The sequence below is a fragment of the Numida meleagris genome, chromosome 5 (genome assembly GCF_002078875.1).
Source record: "Numida meleagris isolate 19003 breed g44 Domestic line chromosome 5, NumMel1.0, whole genome shotgun sequence".
NCBI lineage: Eukaryota > Metazoa > Chordata > Aves > Galliformes > Numididae > Numida > Numida meleagris.
Window position 1 is genome coordinate 36393165 of NC_034413.1, and position 10628 is coordinate 36403792.

General features: G+C 52.5%; 2 protein-coding genes across 3 annotated transcripts; one reads left to right on the forward strand and one right to left on the reverse strand.

Annotated features, from left to right (window-relative positions):
- Positions 140 to 1632, forward strand: PRLH (prolactin releasing hormone). 2 transcript variants are annotated; one of them, XM_021399286.1, is made up of 2 exons: positions 140 to 1210; positions 1423 to 1632. In XM_021399286.1, the coding sequence occupies exons 1-2, from the start codon at positions 931 to 933 to the stop codon at positions 1587 to 1589; spliced, it is 447 nt and encodes a 148-aa protein (XP_021254961.1). In that variant the 5' UTR covers positions 140 to 930; the 3' UTR covers positions 1590 to 1632. The 2 variants fall into 2 exon arrangements, with proteins under 2 accessions (XP_021254961.1, XP_021254962.1); XM_021399287.1 differs by having other exon boundaries at positions 754 to 1225.
- Positions 2300 to 10365, reverse strand: RAB17 (RAB17, member RAS oncogene family). Its single transcript, XM_021399285.1, has 6 exons — positions 7294 to 10365; positions 4894 to 5053; positions 4016 to 4167; positions 3669 to 3794; positions 3379 to 3472; positions 2300 to 2763 (listed from the first exon to the last, which is right to left on the reverse strand). Exons 2-6 carry the CDS (start codon positions 5048 to 5050, stop codon positions 2651 to 2653), a joined length of 642 nt encoding a protein of 213 aa, XP_021254960.1. The 5' UTR covers positions 5051 to 5053; positions 7294 to 10365; the 3' UTR covers positions 2300 to 2650.

The window sequence follows — 10628 nt, forward strand, 5'->3', positions numbered from 1 at the left end:
TTTCAACACACTGAAGCTAAGGGCCCTTTCTCTCCCTACCCTCCCCTTTGCCCAGGTGCTGTGGTTGAATCCTGGCCCCACACAGCCCTTTGCACACTGCCATGTGGTACAGGTCATCCTTTTGGCCATATGGGGTCACCTGTCCCGGCTGTGTCCCCTCCCAGCCCCCTGTGCTCCCCAACCTCTCAGTGGAAGGCGGCATGATAAGCAGTGCTCAGGGTGAGCGTGGTCAGGGGTACCCAGCTGCTGCTCCAGCCCCACGGATCAGTGGATGCTTGGAGTTGCCTCCAGACAGCCCCACACCATCAGCGTGTGCCCGCTCGCTTGTCTGATTTCCTAAAGCAGCATGTGGCAGTGGAGCAGGGACCGCATCACTCCCAATCTCCCCTCAACGGGTGGAAAGCTTCCCCCCGTCCCGACCCGTGTCACGTCGAGGACGGAGATCAGCACGCTCCCGAGCGATGTGCCTCGGCCGGCTGGAAATAAAATTGTGGCCCGCTATGAGTCACGAAAATCCTTTCCCTGATTTGACGAGAGCGAGCGCGGGGGGCGGCGGGGAGGGGAGATGTCTCGGCTCTGTCCCCGCCGGGGCTCGGTTCTGACATCAGCGCGGAACCGGGCATAAAAGCGGCGAGCGGGGCCCCGGGGTGCAGAGGGAGAGCGCTGGGCTCTGCGGGACGGCACCGGGCGCCGCGGGACCGAGGTAAGCATGGGGCGACGGGAGCGCGGCGTGGGCAGCCCCGCGGGACGTGAGCCCTGGACGCTGTTCCGTCCCCGACTCGCACGGCTGTTTCCCTGAGCCGAGGGCTTCGGCTGCAGGTGGGGCTGCTGCAAACTTCCTTGCTGGCATGTCCGGGGGTGAGCCCGCCGCTAGGTCGCTGCCACCTTTTGCCATCGGTCCAGGGATGCTGTGACGGGATCCGAAAGGGGATGGCGTTCCCCGATGGCATTCCCACAGCAGGGACACGCTTTCTCCATCACCTCATTGCCAACCCAATCAGGGTTCCACCAAGGGGAGCCCCCAGCTTCGTGGCATCCTCAGAACGCGATTGCTCTCTGTGTGTCCGCAGGCTGGGATTGTTGCCAAGCCGCTATCGGGGGAGAGCCTCGGGGATGAAGCTGGGAGCCACCTGCCTGCTGTGCTTGCTGCTCACCTGCATGGCCCTGCCCACCGCCGGCCGCCTCCGTGAGCGCTCCATGGAAATCAGGAGTAAGGAGAGCAGGAGTAAGGGAACCCCCAGGACCCTCTCTGGTACCCCAGCCCCAGGGTGCAGCCCATCGGTTCGGGTGTAGAAGGGCAGCTTTGCTTTGCAGCAGCCCTGCAGGCAGCCCCGAGCAACCCTCTCTCCCCTGGGTCCCTTTCCTTCTTCCCTAGGTGCTGAGCCCCACTGCCCTGACCAGTCCTCACCTCTCTCCTTGCAGACCCAGACATCGACCCTTCCTGGTACACCGGCCGTGGCATCAGGCCTGTGGGGAGATTCGGGCGACGGCGAGCGCTAGGAGAAAGTGCCCAGCCCAGGGGGGCTGTCCTGCACCCTGCCTGCATCCCCCCACGCACCCAGCCCCCCCGGGAACAGCGAAGCGCCTGAGTTGAAGATGGGGGACACCAATAAAAGCCCTTTTCCTCTCTTCCCACCTGGCTCTGACTCTCTACTCCGAAACCCAGTGCGCGGGGGTTTGGAATGGGACAGAACATAAGATCAAGTGGTGCTAGTGTTACCTAAAATTGAGCCCTGGAGGCTCTCTTCTCTTTCTACAGGTGAAGGGATCCCCACAGTGCACCCCTGAGCACACCAAGCCCCCCCACCTCACCACAAAGCCCTGTTTTCATGGCATGGGTCAGAGGGCACCCCTCACTTTGTGACACCCCTCTCTCAAGCTGAGTCCTCACTGTTTTACCCATTCCCCAGTTTGGAGCGAGGATGATGTGGCACCCAAAGGCAACCTGAGAGGGGGCAGCAGGGATCAGGGCTGCCTAGGGAGGGAAGGGTTAATCTGGGAGAAAGAGGTTAAATGGCAATTAGCTGCTAACAAATTAGCTGCCTAATTAACAGGGGAGATTTAGGCAGGAGGAGGCAGCAGCTCAGAAGGATCTCCATCCCACTCTAGGATGTCTCAGTGCTGGGAAGTGTTGCAAAGGGTGCTGGCATATTGGGGGCAGGAGGGGAGAGCTTCCTGGCCATAGGAACCAGAGCTCTTTCCTGGCAACTGGGGAGGCTGATGAGGGCCACACTGCCACGTTCTGGTCCCCACCACCTCCAGACCTCCTGCATATTGGCACCTGGGACAGAGAAAAGGATGTGGGTAAGATGAGCTGCTCTTTATTGGCAGTCAAGTCTTGAAGTTGTTGGGATGTGCTCCACAAGCCAAACTCTCTCAAGTCTGGGGGAGCTGATGCTTGGCTGGGGCAGGGGATGTCCCCAGCTGGTCTGCTTCTTGGCAGAGGACATCCCCACTCACCTCTTGGAGAACACCATCATGCGACCCTGTTGAGGGTCTGCATGCACTGTGTGCACTCACTTGCAGAAGGTGGGCAGAAGGGTCATTGCTCCGTGCTGGCTGTGAGCCATCCTCTGTGTTGTCACCCTTTGGTCACCAATGCTAACAGTGCAAGGTCCAGTCCCAGGTCCCATGAGGAGCCCGTGGCACCTCAGACACGGCAGCACCCCATCTTCGCCCTGCTCGCCGGCAGGTCCAAGCGCTGCCCACCACTCGTGGATGGGACAGCTGCCTTCTCGCCTTCGCGCCACAGGAGCTCTCGGGCTGATGGGGAGCACAAAGCCACAGAGCATCACCTCTCTTGCCAGGGCATGGGGTCCCCTAAGGCAGGGTGGGATGCACCTTCTGTTCTGTTCCACCCTGCTGGTGCCACGTAGGTACTTTGCAGCAACTTCTAGCCAGCATGGTGAAGTCACTTGGAGGGCATATGTACTGGGGACACTGTTATACCCAGGTCAAGTACTAAACCCAAAAAATATAGTGGCTTTCATCTCTGCACCTCTAATACTGTGTCTTGGCATGGAGCTGTCTGTCCTGTGTTGTGTGTTGCTATGCCACTGCAGCCACTGCCACCTCCAGCCTGGCAGGAGGGACACAAGGTGCAGAGTGGCTCTTACTGGCTGGCACCAGTAGCTGAGGATGCTAGCTTTTGGGAGAAGGCATCTGCAGCCTGGAAGCATAGGTTTTATGGCAAGAAGGACGTATTGTCTTCTCCAAATATTCTTCTTACAGCAAGAGGTAGAGCAGAGCACCCATACCGGTTCCCAGTGTAAGGACAGAGCAGCTCTGCTGTGCCCCACATTACACAGGAGGCTTGGAGGAGCCAGGACTCACAGTTCTCCTGCTTTGCCTCTCACCTGGAGACAGCCCACACCTTACCTATGGCCATAAAGACGTCATTTACTTGGTGGTTGGATTTTGCAGACGTCTCCATGAAGAGCAGGCTTCTGCTCCTTGCAAACTCTTCCCCCTCCTAGGAGGAGAAAAGCAGTGTTATTTCCCCTGTGCCAAGGGACGATGTGGCCCTGCAGACCCATGGGGACAAGGCAGGGCTTCTGCATGCCACTCTGCAGTGGGGAGACCACCTGGCAGAGGGACCCCACTCTGGAAGCAAAGGCTCTGCTAGGATGCATCTCAGTGCTTGCAGCAAGGACATGGTGTGCGCTCACCTCAGCTGCAACCTCCCGTTCATCAGACAGGTCTGTCTTGTTGCCCACCAAAGCGATGACAATTTCATCAGGAAGGAACTCCTTCTCCAGTTCCATCAGCCACTGCTTCGCTCTGTTAAGTGTTTCCTGGGGAGACAGAGACAGCCACGCTTGGTGCAGGTACAGAGAAGCTTTTGTAGGAACCCCTGGGCTCTGCAGCTCCTGCTGGGTCCTGGTGGGACATTTGTCTGCTTAGGGTTTGTGGAGCTCTCTACTCTACCGGGGACCCATCCAGATACCTGTCCCATCAGCTCCACTGCCACATGGCAGTGTTTTGATGCAGACAGAATCAGCACCTGCCATCTCACCTTGTTAGTGAGGTCGTAAACAAGGAGCGCAGCGTGGGCACCACGGTAGTAGAGGTGGCAGACACTGTGGTACTTCTCCTGGCCAGCCGTGTCCCAGATCTCCAGCTTGATGGTGGCTGTCTCCAGTTGGATTGTCTGTGTGAAGAAGGAGCCTGCAAGATACGTGGTGGAGAGCATTTGCTTATGGCAAGCGTGGAGGGTTCTGGTTTGCTGCTGTGGGATCAAAGCCACTTTGAGGGATAATGATGGTGACTGTGATGCACAAAACTGGATGGGTTTCTCATAAGCACCATAAGCCAACAAGCTCAGACGGTGCTGTGTGGAGAGTTTGGTTTGATTCAGCCACCTGCTCCCAGCACCACTGTTGTCACAACTGCTGTGAATGACAGCAGGGTAGGAGATCCCAAAAATTTCTAGTAGGGCTATTTGAACATGAAGAGTTTCACAGTGTGGCCATGCACTGGTGATGAGCAACACTGAAGGGATGGCATGTCACCAAGCAGGGCTGGTGGCCCTTCTTTTTAGCAGCTTTGAGTGGACACACACAAGTTTTGATGTATGCCCTGCATGGGGTTGTTCAGCATGGCTGGGTAGGGCAGGACAGTAGGGAAGAGGTTTGCCCCCATGCACTCCTGACCCACACCTGCCTGCTCTGGGTGGGCAAAGAACCTGGAGGAGACACTTCAGAGGTGTCCAAATAGGTGTAAGGGACCAAACATGCAAAAGGCAGATGGTGCTGTATGTTTTGGAACCCAGGTTTCCTCACTTTGCTGCTAAGCTGCCTCCAACAAGCAGAGGTAAATCAAGCCTCTGTGGTTTGGGCATGGCTTTGCTTACAGCATGGGGCAGAAGGAAATGGAGTGAAGCTACTCACTCACATCCTACGGTAGGCAGTGACTCTTTGAAGTCATTTTTCACATATCGGTAGGCAAGGCTTGACTTTCCCACTGACGTGCTCCCAAGCAGGACCACCTTGTAGATGTAGGTGGGGCAGTTATCCCCCAGAGAGCTGCCTGGCACTGCTGTTTGTGCCATGTCCTGCAAGGAAACCAACTCCATCAAAACGTGTCCACAGTGATCCTAGGTCCACCAGCATGAACTCGCTACCAGTGGCAGTGGGGTGAGTGTGGTTTGGCTCCAAAATAGGCTGAATTAAATATAATAGCCCAGTGTATCTGCCACTGCCTTGGACTATCTATCAGTTGTGATCAGAGAGTGGAGATCTTTAAGAAGAAACTTGAGAGTGGAGATCTTTAAGAAGAAACTTGATGCAAGAGGCATGCTTGCATTGTAGACAAGGAGATTTGATTGGATGCATCTCCTTTAAGATGCAGAAATGTTCCTGAAATGTTGGAGAGAGCTGATGGCAGAGGAACATAAATTAGGAGCGTGCCTTGCTCTTGAGCACCCCTTCTTGGAATATCTTACACTGATATTATGCACTTATTGTTGGATTTGGTTAAAAGTTCTATTGGGACAATCTAACTCAGGCTGGATGTGAGCTCAGAGATGGAGGAGATGGTGCTCTCAGCTTGCCAGGGATGCTGCCCAGGGTCTGAGTGCATGCTGCCAAGACTGGTTGGGCTTTGTGGCAGCAGCATATCAAGTTGGTGTGTTGCTATGAGGGTGGACAGAAGATGTGGCTTTCTCTGGAGGGCTTTGATACCTTCTGAGATATAGTCAAGGATCTGTGTGTGCTCCTGGCTGTGGAGAGCTGGGTTCCTGCTGCTGGCTGCATTACAAACACCATTTCTAACAAGAGTTAAGCAACTTGGGACACCAAATCTGAAGAAGCCTCATGACCATTGCACCACCCAGCATGTCTCTGTCATGTGGGTTGAGAGAGAAGCCCCAAATAACAGTGGTGGCCTCAAGCCTGACCCCTGGATAGCTGCTGCAGCTATGTGCTGCACTCTGGGACGGCAGCCCCTTCCAATACCTGAACACCCCCTCTGTGAAGAAATTCTTCCCAATGTCCAGTTTAACCCTCCCTTGGTGCAGACCCCAGCCCTGAGCAGCAGGTTCACATCCTACACTCTTCTCCCAGCCCCCTGTGGCTCCCCTCAGTTACAAAAGCCCCTTGTTTCTGCATACTGTTTGTCCCTTCATTTCAATCTCTCCCCTGCAATCTGGCAGGCTTCAGGCCTTTAATTTTTCTCTGTTCCCCAGCTTTTTGCCCCCGTAATCAGCACAGGCTGCACAGGAGCTGCATGAATTTTGTCTGTCATAAACCCCATTTCTTGTTATTTCATGCTACCATTTCTTAAAATGCCCCCAAAAGTGATCTCAATTTAATCCCAGAAGATTACACTGACGCTTGAATAAAGCTCACTCAACAATTACTGCAATTGCTGGAAATTTTCCTTCCAGACTTCTCCTACAAGCATACAGCTATTAGGGAAGTTTTGCCAAACAATTTCTTTTCCATGTTCAGAGGGTGCAGGGGATGCACCTCCCTTTTCACCTGAAAAAAATAGCAAGAAAGCAAAACAAGTAGAGTTGTAAATCAGAATATCCTGAGTTGGAAAGAACCTGTAAAGTTCCCCACACAGCACCACATAAACCTGAGCCTCTCCAAACCAGAAGCTCTAAACCAAAAAATGCTAAAACCATGAAAGATGTTTGCTGAGTGTCTGCAGACATAGAAGCTCCTTGGAAAAAGAAAGACCCCAGTGCTACAAGTTGGGCTGGGCTCGGGGCTCTGAGAACACTGATGGAGCTGTAGGTGTCCCTGTTTATTGCAGGGGAGTTAAACTAGATGGCCTTTAATGGCCCCTTCCAACTCCAAAGATTCCATGAATTCTAGAGTGTAGGTCTGCCCAAGTACTGTAATTCTGCAGTGCCCAGCCCTGCAAGTTTGGGACACGAGGTCTTTTTGTCTCAGATGGTGCTAGCAACCTTCCTCCCCAGTTTCCTGCTGATGACATTCAGCTCAGTGGCTGTCATTTGGTATACAAGCACTCTTAAGCAAAGTTTACCAGGGAACACAAAAACCTGAGCTGCACAAACACTTCCGTGTGTAAACAGCACTGGATTGACATAGTGCTGATTTCTCAACGCAATCTCCTCTGAGCTGAGGTCATTAATCACCCAGATGGAGAGAAATAAGCCAGAGGCAAGTGGAGGCCCCCACTCTGGCTGAGGATTCAGAGAGTGGACTGTCTTTATGGCCATGATCAGGGGCTGCTTTCTCATGGGAAAGCAAATCCCATGGATCTGGGGGAAAAAGCAGCTGGGAGGCAGCAGGTGCAGCCACATGAGGCAGAGGAAAGAGTTACCTGTATGCAGCCTTGGTCTCTTCCTACACAGGAGTTGCAGAGGATGGGAACAGCCTCGACAAATGAGAATGGCCTCGTCGGACCTCCTGGGCTGCCTCCTCGCCGCAAGAAAAGAAAAGTGAAACTCAGTCAGGCGTGCCTGGCGGCTCCCGGAGATTGGTGCCAAAGTTGAGAGGTGAGCAGAAACCAGTGAACCTTAAACCCTCCTGCTGGTGGGGCGAGGCTAGGACATAAACCCTGCCCTCTGCACTGTCCCTCGGCTCTGTGGCTGTTCCGTGGCATCCCCCAGCAGAGATTGAGGGCTGGGTACAGGGCAGGCTGGAGCAGCGGTGTGCTGGGGAGCAGGGTGTTATGGCACAGCAGTTTCTGCTGATGTGGGTTAGGCTTCCTTTGGACTCGTGCCAGGATGTGGGTTCTGATAAATCAGACCTGGGACTGCCAAATTGAGCTGTTTTGCAGGAGCTGGTGGGAAGCAGCATGCCCACTTCTCCCGCAAAGCACTTCAGCAGACAAGCCAGCAAGGAGCAGACAAAGTGAGCAAAAAATCTGAGCACTTGGTCTTCTCCTGCCTTTTAAACTAATAGCTAGTTGCCAGAGGTGGCTGGGCTGGGTGCTTTGCAGGAAGCCCTTGTTCAAATGCTTGCATCTTAATGGAGAAGAAGCGCAATGTGCTAATGTATTGGGATAACGCGTCTGGGGTAAGAACAGGGAGATCTACAGATCATTAACAATCTAAATGAAGACAGCTGTTGTATTTCTAGCACTAGCCTCATGATATTTAATGCCTTTCCTTCAAGCAGCAGCTCCTAAAACTTTCCAGGAGTGCAACAAAGCCTATTCCTAATGGTTACAGGGAGCAGGGTGAAAAGCAGAGTCCTAAAAGGAAAGGACAAGGGAAAATGTTTTCAAACTAAAAGAGGATAAATTTAGATTGGATATAAGGAAAAAGCTTTTTACAGTGAGGGTATTGAAGCACTGGCACAGACTGCCCGAGAAGTGATGGATGCCCTGTCCCTGCAGACAGGGCTGGACAAGGCTCTGAGCACCTGATGGAGCTGTAAGTGTCCCTGTTCATTGCAGAGGAGTTGGACTAGATGATCTGTAAGGGTCCCTTGCAACTCAAATGATTATAGGAATCTATGATGCTAAAAGCCAGATTAAAAACACTTATCTCTGTTGTGCAATGAAGAGTGTGTCTTGTGATCTTCAAGGCCTGACTGCTGGGGCTCAGTTATTTCCCATTTCAGTGCTGAAATACCATTTACAGACAGCCAAGGCTGCACAGATGTCATATGGGAGCAATTCCCCCACTTGTTTGAATCAGTTTTATAAGCCTGCATGAGTAGTGTTGGTCTGTGAGCCAAATGATAGTGGATTTCCCTTTTTTGGGGAATGTGTCCCCCCTAAACTTGCTCACATATGTTCTTGTACACACCCACTCTGAACAACACTGCTTTGCCAGAGGGCAGGGAAGCCTTTCCTACCCAGGTCCCTTCCCACAAGCTGTATCCAAGCTATAAAGGATCCAGGAAGCCTTTGAGGAAGATTCCTAACAACCCTGAGAAATCCCAAACCATCTGAGATTGGTGTAAATTCCTCAGCATAGAAATGGCTTAGGTGCTCCAGTCCCTTGCCCACAGCAGGTGGGAAACGAGCTCTCTTATGGCATTGTCCTCTTTTTTCAGGGCTTTATGTGAATGGTTACAGTGGCACAGCAGAGGGGTAGAAAAGTTTTTCAGGGCTTGGGAAAGATTGAGGTGCTGGGGGCATTGATACGTTTAGCTGAGAATGCTGCAGGATGTTTCCCATTACAAACAGAAGCCTGATGGCTCCAACAGAACTTGCTTGTATCCATATATTCAGGATACTTATTGGCCTGGGGAACACCATCAATGTTCATTTTAATTTTTGGAGTTACATTCCCCATCTGAGGATCTGCCTGAGATGAAGCAGATGCTTTTCCAGAGAGCTTTGATAAAAGGCAGTGGCTTAAGTGAAATGCCTGCCCAAAGCACTGGCTGGTGGAGATGGTCCCAGGCAGCCCAGGGCTGTGTCCCTCAGCTGAGCACATCATGGATGGGATTTCCTCAAGCTCCCAGTGAGCCAGACCCACTAGAGGGCATAGCTCGCCCACGGTTTCAGCCAAGTCTCATTTCTGCACTAGGCGGCAGTGAGAGGACAGATGGATGAGGGGCTGCTGCCAGAACTACACCCAGACCACCAGCTTTTCTTCATTTTCTCCTAAGAAATGGCTGATACAAAGCTTCTTTGCTATGATGCATCTTGCTCGACTGTGCTCATACCTGAAATAAGCTTCCCTGGCAAATACTGAGCATTGATTGTTTCCCTGAGAATAGAAAATTCCTTTAGTTTTATGCCGGCCTGGTGCAATGATGCCCCAGGAGTGGTAGGGATCAAATACTCCAGCCCAGCACTGTGTGACCTGAGCACCTCAAAACCAGTCGCAGACCTTCCCATACTGTTTTGTTCTCAACCTTTTTCCTTGGAGGACCTGGTGACATTTCAGTAGGGCACAGGTCAAAGTGAAACTCCTAGAATCACCATGCAAGAATAACTCCAGTAATCTCTTATTTCTGTCTCTGACTGCTGCAGGTTGCCTCTCTGTGCCTGTTTCTCTGAGTAATAGTTGGTGCAAGGACACTGACCTGTCTGATGTGGTTCGGGAGCTTCTGGAGGGCTCCTTTTCAGTGGTGTGCACTGGTTCCTCCTGACTCCGACTGCTGCAAGGAAATATTAGCTCATCAATGTGAGCAGTGCAAATCACTCCAACTTTAAGGAAGACCTGCAGGGTTGAAAAAGCAGCAGCATCGAGTACTAAGGGCACTACCTGGAAGTTTGTAAACAAGACCAGAACCTCACCTGCTGCCTGCCCATGGGGAGGGTTTGTTTTCACCCCAGCTTCTGTCTCCTGCTCCCCTTGGCTGGTTTGCTCTGTCCACACATGCTCATCAGTGTGATGCCCAATGCAGGGGTGTCAACGGTTTACGGGTGTTTGGCCCGGTTCCATGACGAAGGGGACGGGGGACCCACGGGAAAAGGGAAAAGGGAAAAAAGGGTAAGGAGATGGCCCTGAGAGCAAAGAAAGCGGCAACAATCTGAGGAGAAACAAACTAATTTACTAAATAAAATATCGGAATGCAAAACAACACACTATAATACAATATAATTACAATATAAGCTGATAAATCCAATACAGAGAGAGAGAATGTCCCAAAATCAAGGTAGGCCTTACTCTACTACTGACGATAAGACGGCTGGAGAGTGAGGTGCTGCCAGGACGAGAGACGGTGGAAAAAGGGATGAGGTCTTGTGAT

Excerpts from the sequence above, each read along its gene's own strand:
- RAB17 (XM_021399285.1), bottom strand. The coding sequence starts at position 5,050 with ATGGCACAAACAGCAGTGCCAGGCAGCTCTCTGGGGGATAACTGCCCC. Across the intron at positions 4,168-4,893 it reads GTCACTGCCTACCGTAGGAT|GCTCCTTCTTCACACAGACA; the intron begins GTGAGTGAGTAG and ends CGTATCTTGCAG. Across the intron at positions 3,795-4,015 it reads TTTACGACCTCACTAACAAG|GAAACACTTAACAGAGCGAA; the intron begins GTGAGATGGCAG and ends CTGTCTCCCCAG.
- PRLH (XM_021399287.1), top strand. The coding sequence starts at position 931 with ATGGCGTTCCCCGATGGCATTCCCACAGCAGGGACACGCTTTCTCCAT. Across the intron at positions 1,226-1,422 it reads CAGGAGTAAGGAGAGCAGGA|ACCCAGACATCGACCCTTCC; the intron begins GTAAGGGAACCC and ends CTCTCCTTGCAG.